At 41.3% G+C, this 12,005-nt stretch overlaps 1 protein-coding gene across 4 annotated transcripts in view; it reads right to left on the bottom strand.

Moving 5' to 3' along the window:
- The window catches only part of cdh23 (cadherin-related 23), a 180,597-nt gene that overhangs the window by 156,849 nt on the left and 11,743 nt on the right, over nt 1–12,005 (bottom strand). For all 4 annotated transcript variants that reach the window (XR_004660256.1, XM_034899154.1, XM_034899156.1 and 1 more), the window contains 2 exons: nt 9,171–9,264; nt 5,067–5,141 (listed from right to left, as the gene is read on the bottom strand). Coding sequence is in view for 3 of the 4 variants with exons in the window: in XM_034899154.1 (XP_034755045.1) it covers nt 5,067–5,141; nt 9,171–9,255 (160 nt within the window). In the remaining variant the exon portion in view is untranslated. The remainder of the gene's footprint in view (nt 1–5,066; nt 5,142–9,170; nt 9,265–12,005) is intronic.

The following is a 12,005-nucleotide window of genomic DNA, read 5'->3' as shown; positions in this document are numbered from 1 at the left end:
GTGATTGGCTGCTTAGAAATTAAGTGTTAACGAGCAGTGGGACAGGTGTACCTAATAAAGTGGCCGGTGAGTGTATTTAGACATGGGATGACTGTGTGTTGATTGTGTTGAATGTGTTAAATAATATATCATTAACATCATTAATCATACAATAGCTAGCAATGGTGATGAATACTGCTTTGTACACACACACGCACGTGAAAGAGTGTGTCCGGAAGAAGCCATAGTTAATGTAGAGTGTGCTAGGCAGCTGACAGGAGGAATTGGCTGGGGAGAGAGTCCACAGACATTATCAACACGTTTAGGGGAAGGCTTTAATAAGTCGTTCCTTGGGGCTATTTCCTTCTCCTTAATTATTATTGAATAAGGAATGCCACAGAGCTAATTAAAAGTGCAAGGTATTTACTGTGGCAGTAGTGTAGAAGAATGAGAGGGAGCAGAGGCGAACGAGTGAGAAAAAGGAGAGGGAAGCAGTTCAGAGAGAAGGTGGATATTTTGTTTTAACTGCGTCTGATTATCGTTAGCCTTCGCTAAACTTAATGTAAATACATGTAACCAGACAGCGAGGCCTGATGCTAGATTGGCTCAAACTACAAGACATACACAAACGATCCCAGTAGAGTGTGGAAGTTTTTATTTGAATGTCTTGTGTTCTTTCCACAAGTTAATTACTCAGTAGGGAGGTTAATCTGCCGAATCAGGGCAAAGTGGATTAGGAGATGAGAGCGTTTAATCAAAGTGTTCTCTTAGTCTAATTACACATCCTATTTCCTGACACAACGCACTGTTATCTGCCACTGCATTTAAACATCAGCTCCTCCGTTTAGCTCCCCCCCCCCCCCCCCCCCCCCCCCCCCCCCCCCCCAAGAGTGAATGATCCCACTCTCTGGATGTGACGAAAAAAGCGTCAAACATAACATATGCATGCATCCTCGTACTAAATGGACATACACGCATGCATACACAGACATGCAGAGAATGAACACGATTAGGGTGAGAATTTTGTTCTAAAAACCATGACATATTCTTCTTGTCAATAATAAAATAAATGATCTTAGGTATTTTACCACTGCAGTGTACAGCAGACCACTAATGTAGCCTAATCACGCATCACAGGCATCATTCTTATGAGTGGGGACTAAATATTCCTTTAGGGTTCAAGTCCATGTAACAAACTAAGGGTGTTGTTTGCCTGCAAGAAAGACAATGAAAACTGTTCCGGGCTCAGTGGTAAAGAACAGCATATATGTCAGAGTTGTGAGTTCACACAGAGTGAGGGCTTTCTCCCATTGTGTAACGCATGGTCCGGCAACACACATCTGTCTGCAGTAGCATTTTTATGCCGGTTCCTGAACCAAACCCCTTGATGGTGAGAGGGGGAGAGGAGCAGTGTAGTCTTAGATCAAATATCCATGGTGTTTGGATGTGTTCCCTCATCTCTGATAAATAGTCATGGGCGCCGGTCTGCCCCACAGACCTGAGGCAACTGGCTCGGAGGCCTTGAGCTTAAGTCACTGATCTGCTGCCTAGACAAGGCCATGTAGTGTTGGGGGTATGCACACATGTGTGCAGACTAGTTTAAACTTCAGGAGGTCTGCATTGCTTACCTCCATAATACAGTATAAATGCTCTTATTGTGCATGTGTCACTCAATTGGTTGTCACACAGACTGCCTCTGGGTATCACTTCACACAACAAGACTAAGCCCAACAACCTCCATGGTAACTGAGTGTGACCAATTAGAGTGGCTATGGAAACTTGATCTCTGTGCCCTAGTCATGCAGTTTGGCAGGTATCTCATTTGTGGTAAAATTATGGCCTAATGAAGTACAGAGGAATGCATAAAGTTCTGAACATGATTAAACCGCCTCCATTGTGCTCTGAATGGATGGCTATTGTGCTCTGGATAAACAGCTTAAGAATTATTTACTCCTTGTACAATCGTTGCACTGAACCTTGAGATGAGAAAATATGTATTCTCAAGCTACCCTTTATTCAAATCAAGAGTAAGAGCAATGTCAGCATTGAAATTGCTGCCAGTCCACACCAGTGTGCAGGATGATAAGTAATCTTGAGTTTTTGTGAGAAAACGTCACATCCTCTATTCCTCTAACACACACACACACAAACCCAAACATTGTGGCTTGTGTGTGCCCGTGTGTTCATGTGTTCATGAATTGGAGGGCCTCCTAGAAGAGGACAGGGCCTCCTAGACGAGGACATCTGCTGAGCTAATAAACAATAATCTTGACAAATTGTCACTGTCCGATCAGTCAGCCCGCCCTCATAATCACACCACTGAAGAAGCCATCACAGGCCGAGCCATGGGCATGACTGACAGCTCTCTGGACCAGGGGAAGGTGTTGCTGGACCGAAGCCCAGCTGCCTGAGAAGAGGACACAATGATTCATGGCCAGAGGGCAACCTGCACAGAGTGGTTAGGGAAATTAGCAACGCCACCCACCAACACATCCATGCCCTTCACTGGGTAGAACACAAGCTGACTGAATGAAGAGATGGCCCTGTGCCAGAAACGGCTAAGTACTGTTGGACAAAGTTGCCTAATCAGGCAACTATGAGGGCAATGATGTTTGGGGTCATGATGATGATGATTTACTGTAGACTCAGTGGGTCTCTGTAATCTTCCTTGGATGCAGTACAAAACACACAACTACGATGATGATGGGGATGAGGGTGATGACGGAGATGATGCTAAAGGTGATAGTGACAGTGTTAATGATAGAGGTGTGGTGGTGTATTTAAAACTTCATGGCCCCAAGAAAAATGTGACAAAAAGGGAAACGTTATAGGTTGTCTGGGCCTGAGACAAGCAACTCTGAGGGTGTAGACACAAAAGTGAACACTATGACTCAGACTAGTAGTGCTGACAGACTGGCAGAGTGTAAAGGTCATGTGATAAAAAAATAAATAAAACTTCTAGAAAATCAATCCAATATAAAGGATTTTAATTCCTAGCCAGTGACACCCTCACAGATGATGAAAAGCCAGACTTCAAATTGCCCTGTCAATCACTGCAACCAACAGAAATGACAAAAATAAAGGAGGGAATAATAGATCCAGGAGAAAATGGACTCAACCGTGTCTGGTGTTTATACCGTAACCCATACGGCTGTCCCCGACAGCGTCGGGACACAACATGCAGTAGATATAAAAAGTCTACACACCCCTGTTAAAATGAGACGAAGATAAATCATGCCAGAACGTTTTCCATCTTTAATGTGACCTATTACATGAACGATTGAATTGAAAAACAAACTGAAAACTTTAAGGGGCAAAATAAAAAATAAAAACTTACAATAACGTGGTTGCATAAGTGTGCACACCCTTAAACTAATACTTTGTTGAAGCACCTTTTAATTGTATTACAGCACTCAGTCTTTTTGGGTAAGAGTCTATTAGCATGGCACAGCTTGTCGAGGCAATATTTGCCCTCTTCTATGCAAAAGTGCTCCAATCTGTCATACTGCGAGGACATCTCCTGTGCACAGCCCTCTTAAGATCACCCCACAGATGTTCAACTGGATTCAGGTCTGGGCTCTGGCTGGGCCATTCCAAAACGTTAATCTTCTTTTGGTGAAGCCATGCTTTTGTGGATTTGGATGTGTGCTTCGGGTTGTTGTCATGCTGAAAGGTGAACTTTCTCTTCATCTTCAGCTTCCTAGTGGAAGCCAGAAGGTTTTGTGCCAAAACTGCCTGCTATTTGGAACTGTTCATAATTCCTCCACCCTGACTAAGGCCCCGGTTCCAGCTGGAGAAAAAGATCCCCAAAGCATGATGCTGCCACCACCATGCTTCACTTTGGGTATGGTGTGAAGTGTTGTTTTTGCGTTAAACATATCTTTTGGAATTATGGCCAAAAGATTCAACGTTGGTTTCATCAGACCAGAACACATTTTCCCACATGCTTTTGGGAGACTTGATGTTTGTTTTTGCAGACTTCAGTCGGGCTTGGATGTTTTTCCTTGTAAGAAAAGGCTTCTGTCTTGCCACCCCACTCCAAAGCCCATTCATATGAAGAGGAGATGGGGAGATGGTTGTCACATGTAGCACATAGCCAGTACTTGCCAGAAATTCCTGCAGCTCCTTTAATGTTGCTGTAGGCTTCTTTAAAGCCTCCCTGAGCAGTTTTCTTCTAGTCTTCATAAATTTTGGAGGGACATCCAGTTCTTGGTAATATCTCTGTTGTGCCATATTTTCTCCACTTGATGATGACTGTCTTCCCTGTGTTCCATGGTATATTTAGTGCTTTGGAAAATCTTTTGTACCTTTCCCCTGACTGCTACCTTTTGACAATGAGATCCCTCTGATGGTTTGGAAGCTCTCTGTGGACCATGGCTTTTGCTCTGAGATGCAAGTAAGAAAATGTCAGGAAAATCCTACTGGAACAGCTGAACTTTATTTGTGATTAATCAATCTGTAATGACTTCCATTTAACATGAGTTTGAATGTGATTGGTTATTTCTCAACACAGCCACATCCCCAGTTATAAGCGGGTGTGCACACTTATGCAACCAGGTTTTTGTAATGTTTTTAGTTTTTAGTTTTCAACCTCAAAGATGTCTGTTTGTTTTGCAATTGAATTGTTCACATTATAGGTCACATTAAAAGTGGAAAAGGTTCTGAGATGTTTTATCTTTGTCAAATTCTTTTCATCACAAAAACCTGGCATTTTAACAGGGTTGTGTAGACTTTTTATATCCACTGTATAAGCAAGCTTATACAAAAAACATGGAGATATCAACACTAGCATGGGAAATATACCCAAAGCATCCCAGGTTTCTTTTGTTCTAGCTGTATATTGTGGAGAATCACTCAGACAACTAGGCTCTGAAGTTCCCTTCTCATCCCACAGACAAACACACTACACAAGTAGAAACACAAACACCCGTCCTGATCTTACTTTCTCAGTTTATATTCAAGGAACACAAGGACAGACCCTTTCTGTGCAGGAGAGTTGAGACAGCAATCCAGCAAAACACAGCTGTACTGTACTTTCTTTAGACAATGTATCAAACACAACATGCTGACACTCCACAGAGACTCACCGACGGGCATATCTTCATAGATGAGAAGGTAGGTCGAGAAGAAGTAGTTCAGGAAGCGTGGTGGCTGGTTGGAGCCTGTGAGAAAGACAGAAGGCATAATGGTAAATCAAATTATGTCTAAAAACTTTGTTTTGAGATTAGGCTTTTCATGATGTTGCTAAAGTGATAAACTGTTAGATTTCCATTTATATATAATCTCCATTTTAGGTACTGGAATAATGTCCGAATTCTTCCACAGATCAGGAACAACTGCAGTCTAGTCTATAGCCAAAAGCCTATAAGCCTTCTAAAACTACTACTAGACTGAAAGTTGTTTTTTTATAAATGTTGTTCTTGCTTTTCTGCCAGAAGCAGCAACAGCAGTTTATTTGAAATCACACAGTACAGCCGAATACTCAACATTTGTCAAGTGATCTTTAACAAGAATAGGTGCAAATGCTCTGATGCTGATGCCAGTGAACAAACTCTTGTTTCACTGTTTAATTCATACTGATTGTTTTCGCGCTGCTTCCCAAAAAGAGACCCTCCCCTCCACAAGTGGGCTCGAGCAAATGTATTCATTGTGTGTATGTACATAAAGTCATCTGGGGAACTGATAATCAAAAGAAAGAAAAAAGAGTTCTGAAGTTTTCGAAGGATAAAATGTCAGCATTCGAGTAACCACAGATAATGCATCCCCCAGCTTACTTTCAGCCCTCCAATCTCATCTCAGAATGCACAGCAGTGCTTCCTCCTAAATATTTTTATCACAGATACACACCCGGCCCCTTTAGTAAATCAAAGTGAACGAGAGCTGTAGATCTGATCAGGAGATGTAGGCTAGATGAGTCTTGCACAGAGTAGCTAACGTCCCTTAGTACATTTCCCTGCTTGGTACTATTGGTTTTGGCCTTTCGGTAAAACAGGCAACTCTTTAAATCCACTACTGTCAGCTGTCCAAGCCTGTGCAACTCTGAATATATTACAGGTATTGTAATGTAAATGGGTCATTGGCTTTAACTTTGTCTTAGCAAACTGGCTGAATACATGAAGCAGCCGACTGTTCTATTCTGCAAATCCTTTATAAAAATCCAACCTTACGTTCTTTTTAATCTGTTAGTTTGGAAGCCTAAATGTAAAATGGACACATGGGAAGAACCATTAACACGAGTAGTAAGATAATAGGATCAAGCCGAGCTGCCTGACCAATATACATCTACTCACATCAGGTGGTGGTGATGGGGATTTTTGAAAAAGTTCTCCACCAATCCTTGGATCGCCTAGGATTATGGTTTTTGTACAGCAGCCTTTTATGGCAAGTCAGCAGGTTTCTTTTACTGTTCTATTCTGTGATTGTTTATCTTCTTCCAATTCTTTATTATGTCTTCTACCCATTTTAGATGTTTGGCTGTTTTCATCTGTTTGCTGCTGTATGAGTATCGACTGTCTACTGTATGTCAGATATGCCTCTGCAGCACATCAGTCACTCGGCAGAGGGACATAAACTTGGCTGTGAACAACAAGCCCCTGTGCAGTTATATTCTGGTCAAACTCAGCTACGGAACACTAACCATCTCTCACAGACTCTTATTTCTCAAAAACAAAAACAAAAAAAAAATTATAAAATAAAAAGGTTTTACAGGTTAACCACATTTTTAAAAGCACTTAGCAGCCAATATAAAACAGTGAAAACAGAGAACATCAATTACACACAGCATTATAATACAGTCAGTTTTGGTCATTATTTTCATGCTTAAACTTGAATAAAACGCTTACATGATCATTGTTGCCTCTAGGTTCCATGAAAACAATTCAACAACACGGTCAATAAAATGTACTGTATCTGAGTGCTGTGATCAAAGGGATAAAATCAACTTCAAAATCAAAAAGCTTGAGCACTCATTACTTGGATATGTTTGTGTAGCATTTTCAAATAATAACAACTATGTACAATACATAGTAGGGCTGTCCCATGAAAGTCAAAGGTTCAAACAATCAGGGGAGACCACTCAGCTGACAGATTTTTCAAGTTGAGCAGGTCAGTTTCTGTGTACTTCTGGGGACATTAAGCATCCTAGATCAGAGCTCCTTGCTCTCACGATGCTCCATGTGGTAAAATCATTCCATTACGTAATGTCCTCCCGTCCTCATCGTAAAGATGTGTGCAACAGATACAGGCAGCTGTGGACCCACACCTAAGGACAGTGAGAGGGAGGCAGCTGCTCGGAGGAAGAGAGGCTATGCCTGGCCACGCTCCGAGAACTTATCTTCTTTTCTTCTGCCTTCTGCTTCAAAGTGGTGAATTTACAGCTCACACAAACTTAAGATGTAGTCTCTGGATTTTGTTTAATTTCTATCGTGGCAAAAAATGTTGTTGCGCATTTCCGATCCGTCGTTAGCGTAGTTAGCACGTATTAGCTCAAAGGGCTGAATTGGCTTGGTTACTATGTTACGTGAACATCGCGGTCAACCTGAACGTTTCTGCAAAATCCCGTTCAAAAGTCTGGTAGTTCAGTAAAGCACTGTGTGACAGTCTAAAGGGGTAAAAAAGAAATGAATTGCTGAATATGTGTATTCTGCCAAATCTGGTGCAACTAACAAAAATTCTGAGTCAGCACTAGTACATAGTACATTCAGGCAAAAATTACATTTGCCTCACATTGATTTCTCTGTATTGGAGGAAACAGTCTTCCATTACAAGAGCACACTTTTAGGGCCTGTTTAAGGGTTAATAGTATGCTGTGTTTGGGCCTTGTGACACAAGCTGTTTTGTTGGGAAGATCAGGGAACAAAGCTGATGGCCTTAGATCAGCAGAGCTGTGTGGCAGACCACAGAGACACTGAAGCTAGAGAAGGGGAGGCCAGTCTGTTTTGAAGTGAGAGCGCTTGATAGAGTGAATCAGTGCTTTGAAAATGAGAGATTTTCATGCAGTCATGTGCTCGCCTGTATGGAAGTGGATGCCAAGAACACGCGAGCATGCTTCACTGGATAGAGGGTGGCGAGGAGGGTTAACAAGCTCCCGTCCATACCTGCCGGGTATTTACTCAGGCTTGGATGGAAGAATGCAGAGAGATCACAGCCTCTACGTAATCACAGCCATGATCATCAATCCAATTTGTTGGATCAGGGAGGTAAAGCTCAAGGAGGAGTACAGAGTCAGTATGCCAATTGGTTAGATAGTGAAAGCAAGGGACAGGAAGAAGGCGGAAAACATCAAAAGCAAAGACAAGGTGGGAGGTGAGGACTCCAGAGGTATAAAAAAAAGACTTGATTAACTTGTGCTTGATGGAAAGAGGTTGTGGCATTCACTTAATAACTTTCTCCGCTGCTTCAGCGCTGTGTGTGATTGGAGATGTCTCCTGCCTGTCACTGTCACACAATTACCAGGTCTCTCCCAACATAGGAGCTCTCTGTATATTGGTGTCTCTCTGCTGCCCTCACAAAGACACGCTCAGCAAGGACGTAGTTCTTAGGCTGAACAATAACATGAGTCATTGTGCAAGACACACAAGGTGTGTGTGTGTGTGTGTGTGTGTGTGTGTGTGAAGAGTGAGAAATGCAATGATAAAATGTGAAAAAATAAATAGACTATGTACATGGCTGAAAGGAAAAAGTGTACAAGTCAAGAAAAGGTAGGGGAATATCATGTGTGAAAAAATCCTTTCAGGCAGTTAATAATCGGGAACAGAGGAAGAAGTAACAAGAGATTTTGTAAAATAAAGAAAGAAAAAAAAAACTTCTCTTACTGTAGCCTGAAATATTTATATTTTACCAAGTCACTGATAAAGACATAATAAAAACCATACTTATAATATAATCCTCTATTTGACCAACAAAAAGGTAGATTTATAGTTATTAAATGTTGATGCCACAGTGATATTTTTAAACCCTTGATCAGGAAAGTTTGGCTGACTGAACACACTCCTTCAATTATTCATCTTCAAATTCACACCGTTGCACGTATTCATAAAACTGCTGTTGGGTAAAACAATTGTTCTCTGGTTTTTGCCACAGAGAAGCTACCCTGGTGCATTGATAGCAATGCACGGTACCAGGAGTGTATGGTCATTGTATAAATGATGCAGCATCATTATGAATTAACACAAAAGTCAAAGAGGACTCACCTTCACAGAAAGAGTGGAAAATGAGAAAGGGAAGGAGGAAATTGGCAAATGTCATTCTGCCGCCTAGACCCACACTCCAGGACATCACCTGCACCTGATGGAGCACACACAAACACAGATTACTGTACAGTCACACAATTGTTTGGTTAGCTGATTATCCACATTGCATTCTGAGTCTAGCCGCACAATGCCCAGAGATATTTCAGCTCCTTTATGTTAGGTGATTAACGTGTAGGTGAGTAGGAGCGATGCGATCAGTGAAATTAGGGGACAGAAAAAAGATTTGGTGCACAACATGCTTCCAGCAGGTGTTTCATTTCTGTGTGTGTTTGTGACTGCCTGAGGGGGTGGGGTGTTGATGAAGGCAAATTCACAGCATGGCTCAATTACAGTACACACTGTTTTATTAACCATGATCCCGACGTTGCATCGACAAAAACAAAAGTCTTGAGCAGCGAAAACAAAAACCAAGGGTTTACATTACATTCTAAAGGTGTGGATGGCGCCGCTGTACCGAACCACTTGTAAGGGTAAAACTGATAAGAAATAATGGAACGCAACATGTGACAAGAACTATTAAGATTGTTAGTGTATTCATGGTCAGGCTCAGGCTGATTAATTTGAGGTTTTTCCCGTCAATGTTGCTGGAACAAGAGCAGCAAAGACATGTCTTTAATATTCCAGCTTTATCAGTGACTGTCTGTATCTTAAACTTAGACATACTGATAAAAAGGTAAACACTCCGAGGCGACACGTTCAAAATCATATATTGGTCTTCTGTTGCGTGAGGCTTCCTGTGCCCCTCCTCCCCTCATCTCATTTCTTCCCTCACTTTGCAATGTCATCACTTGTCCCAGCAAGGCCTCACTGTTCAGCAAACTCGTTCAGAGACAATTTCCTTTTGAAGGGCTATCATTCTAAATTCTCCTTCTCCCCAAAGCCCACTGTGTTTCTGCTCATGGTAAAACTCATGTTCAGAGACGGCGCCACTTAAGTACAAAAAGAAAGCTAAATAAACTACAGAAACCAGCGTGATATGCAAAAAATACAGTGTTGCTGCTTGCCGTCTTGTCGCTGTGGGGCTGTCAGAGATACACAGTATGAGGTGGAATCAATTCAGACAAAGCAGCTGGAATGTACAGGTGAGTGAAAAAGAGACGCAAGGTACAGAATAGGTTCACATTGCTTTTTGTGTCTATATATATACTGTATATATTATACATCTGTGTGTGTGCACTTATATTAGCGGTGCTTGTATGCCAGTTTGAATAGGCACATTTGTTTTCATTTGGATTCTTGTTTCCTCAGCATTATTGCATTTCACTTTCAAAATGCAACCTGCATGGCTTTCTCTGCTCCTTTTTTCGGCATCAGAGGCTTTTTTCCAGACCCACAATACAGAGATATCTAGTCTCAGGGGGACATGAGGGAGGGAAGCAGAGTCACTCAAAAATCTATCTACTGATACAAAGCTTAATGCTAATTGGTGAAGTATCCCTTTAAGTTGCACCAGGTTCATTTATTGTGTTAATAGTCTCTCTTTTGATCCCTGTCATTCTGCTCACTTGTAAATAACATAGTTAATTTTAAACCTGCTGACGAGTTGTTTTTTTGGGGGAGAGACACAAAAGTGTTTACCTAACTTTAACGGTCAGTTCACCCAAATAAACAACAATTTCCCAATTTACCCCTGGGTATTTTACCATGCAGATTCATTTAGCTGTGTCCAGGTTTTGAGATATCTGCTGCAAATAAAATTGAGGGAAACTGAATTCAATTTGTGTTGCGCAATAGATCGAAAATGTACACCCAAACAACTCTTTCCGGTACTTGACCTGACTCTTGGTCAACTGTTTTGTATTGGAAATGTATTTTTGCATAAAGGTTAAAAAAATAGGATTATCTAGAGTAAACAGGACACTGTTTTGAAAAGAGATTTTTCTAAATGTCAATATTTTGAGCACCACAAACAAAGTTCCATTTAACCCAGTTGTCTTGTTGGCAGGAATCCCCGCTGAAGAGAGCCTGTTGTACTGTATGTCTTTAGCTCTGAAAATCAAACTGAAACTATCTGCATGGTTAGATACGCTGAGGGCTATGTGGGAAGAATAGGTTTTTGTGACTTGGGAGATCGGACCCTCTAAATGCCTGACATGCCAATATGTTGTTACACTTTAGTTGAACATATTCCTAATTGTCCTATTGTTATGTTTTAGTACCACTTGGAATACAATTTACATATTTTTACATGGCTGACTCAGGCTACTGTGTGACCATACAATGTGTAGTTTATGGGGCACATCAGTCGTACCACTGCAGTCCCTTCAGTAACAATGTGGTGGAGGGAGACCGGGAAGGTGGTAATCCAACCTTGATTAGCACCCGGAGAACACTGGACTTGTCCCTGGCATCCATACTTAAAATGACTTAAAAAAAAAAAAAAAAAAAAAAAAAAACTTACAACAAATTCATTGATAATAGACTTTCTGGGAAAGATACTTAAAACTGCAGCAAATTTGCCATAATATTCTCCACATAAATGTTAGGAGGAGATAATCGAAGACATTATATAGAAGCATTTTATGTACTGCTCAAATGAAACTTCCCTGATGTAAACAAACTTTAGTAGCATCAATAAACATAAAACACTTTTAGCTCATTATTAAAACAATCTGTCAAATCTATTTCGGGGGGATGGCAGGTTCAACATCTGACATTCAGATAAAAGACAGGAAAGGCATCAAGCACAGTCAGTTACACATGGGGCAGTCAGTCAGTTAAGCATGCGGCAATCAGTCAGTTAAGCATGGGGCAGTCAGTCAGTTACGCATGGGG

Source organism: Etheostoma cragini, chromosome 17 (genome assembly GCF_013103735.1).
Source record: "Etheostoma cragini isolate CJK2018 chromosome 17, CSU_Ecrag_1.0, whole genome shotgun sequence".
NCBI lineage: Eukaryota > Metazoa > Chordata > Actinopteri > Perciformes > Percidae > Etheostoma > Etheostoma cragini.
Note: the sequence above shows the minus strand (reverse complement) of the source record. Positions and strands in the feature narration are given on the sequence as shown.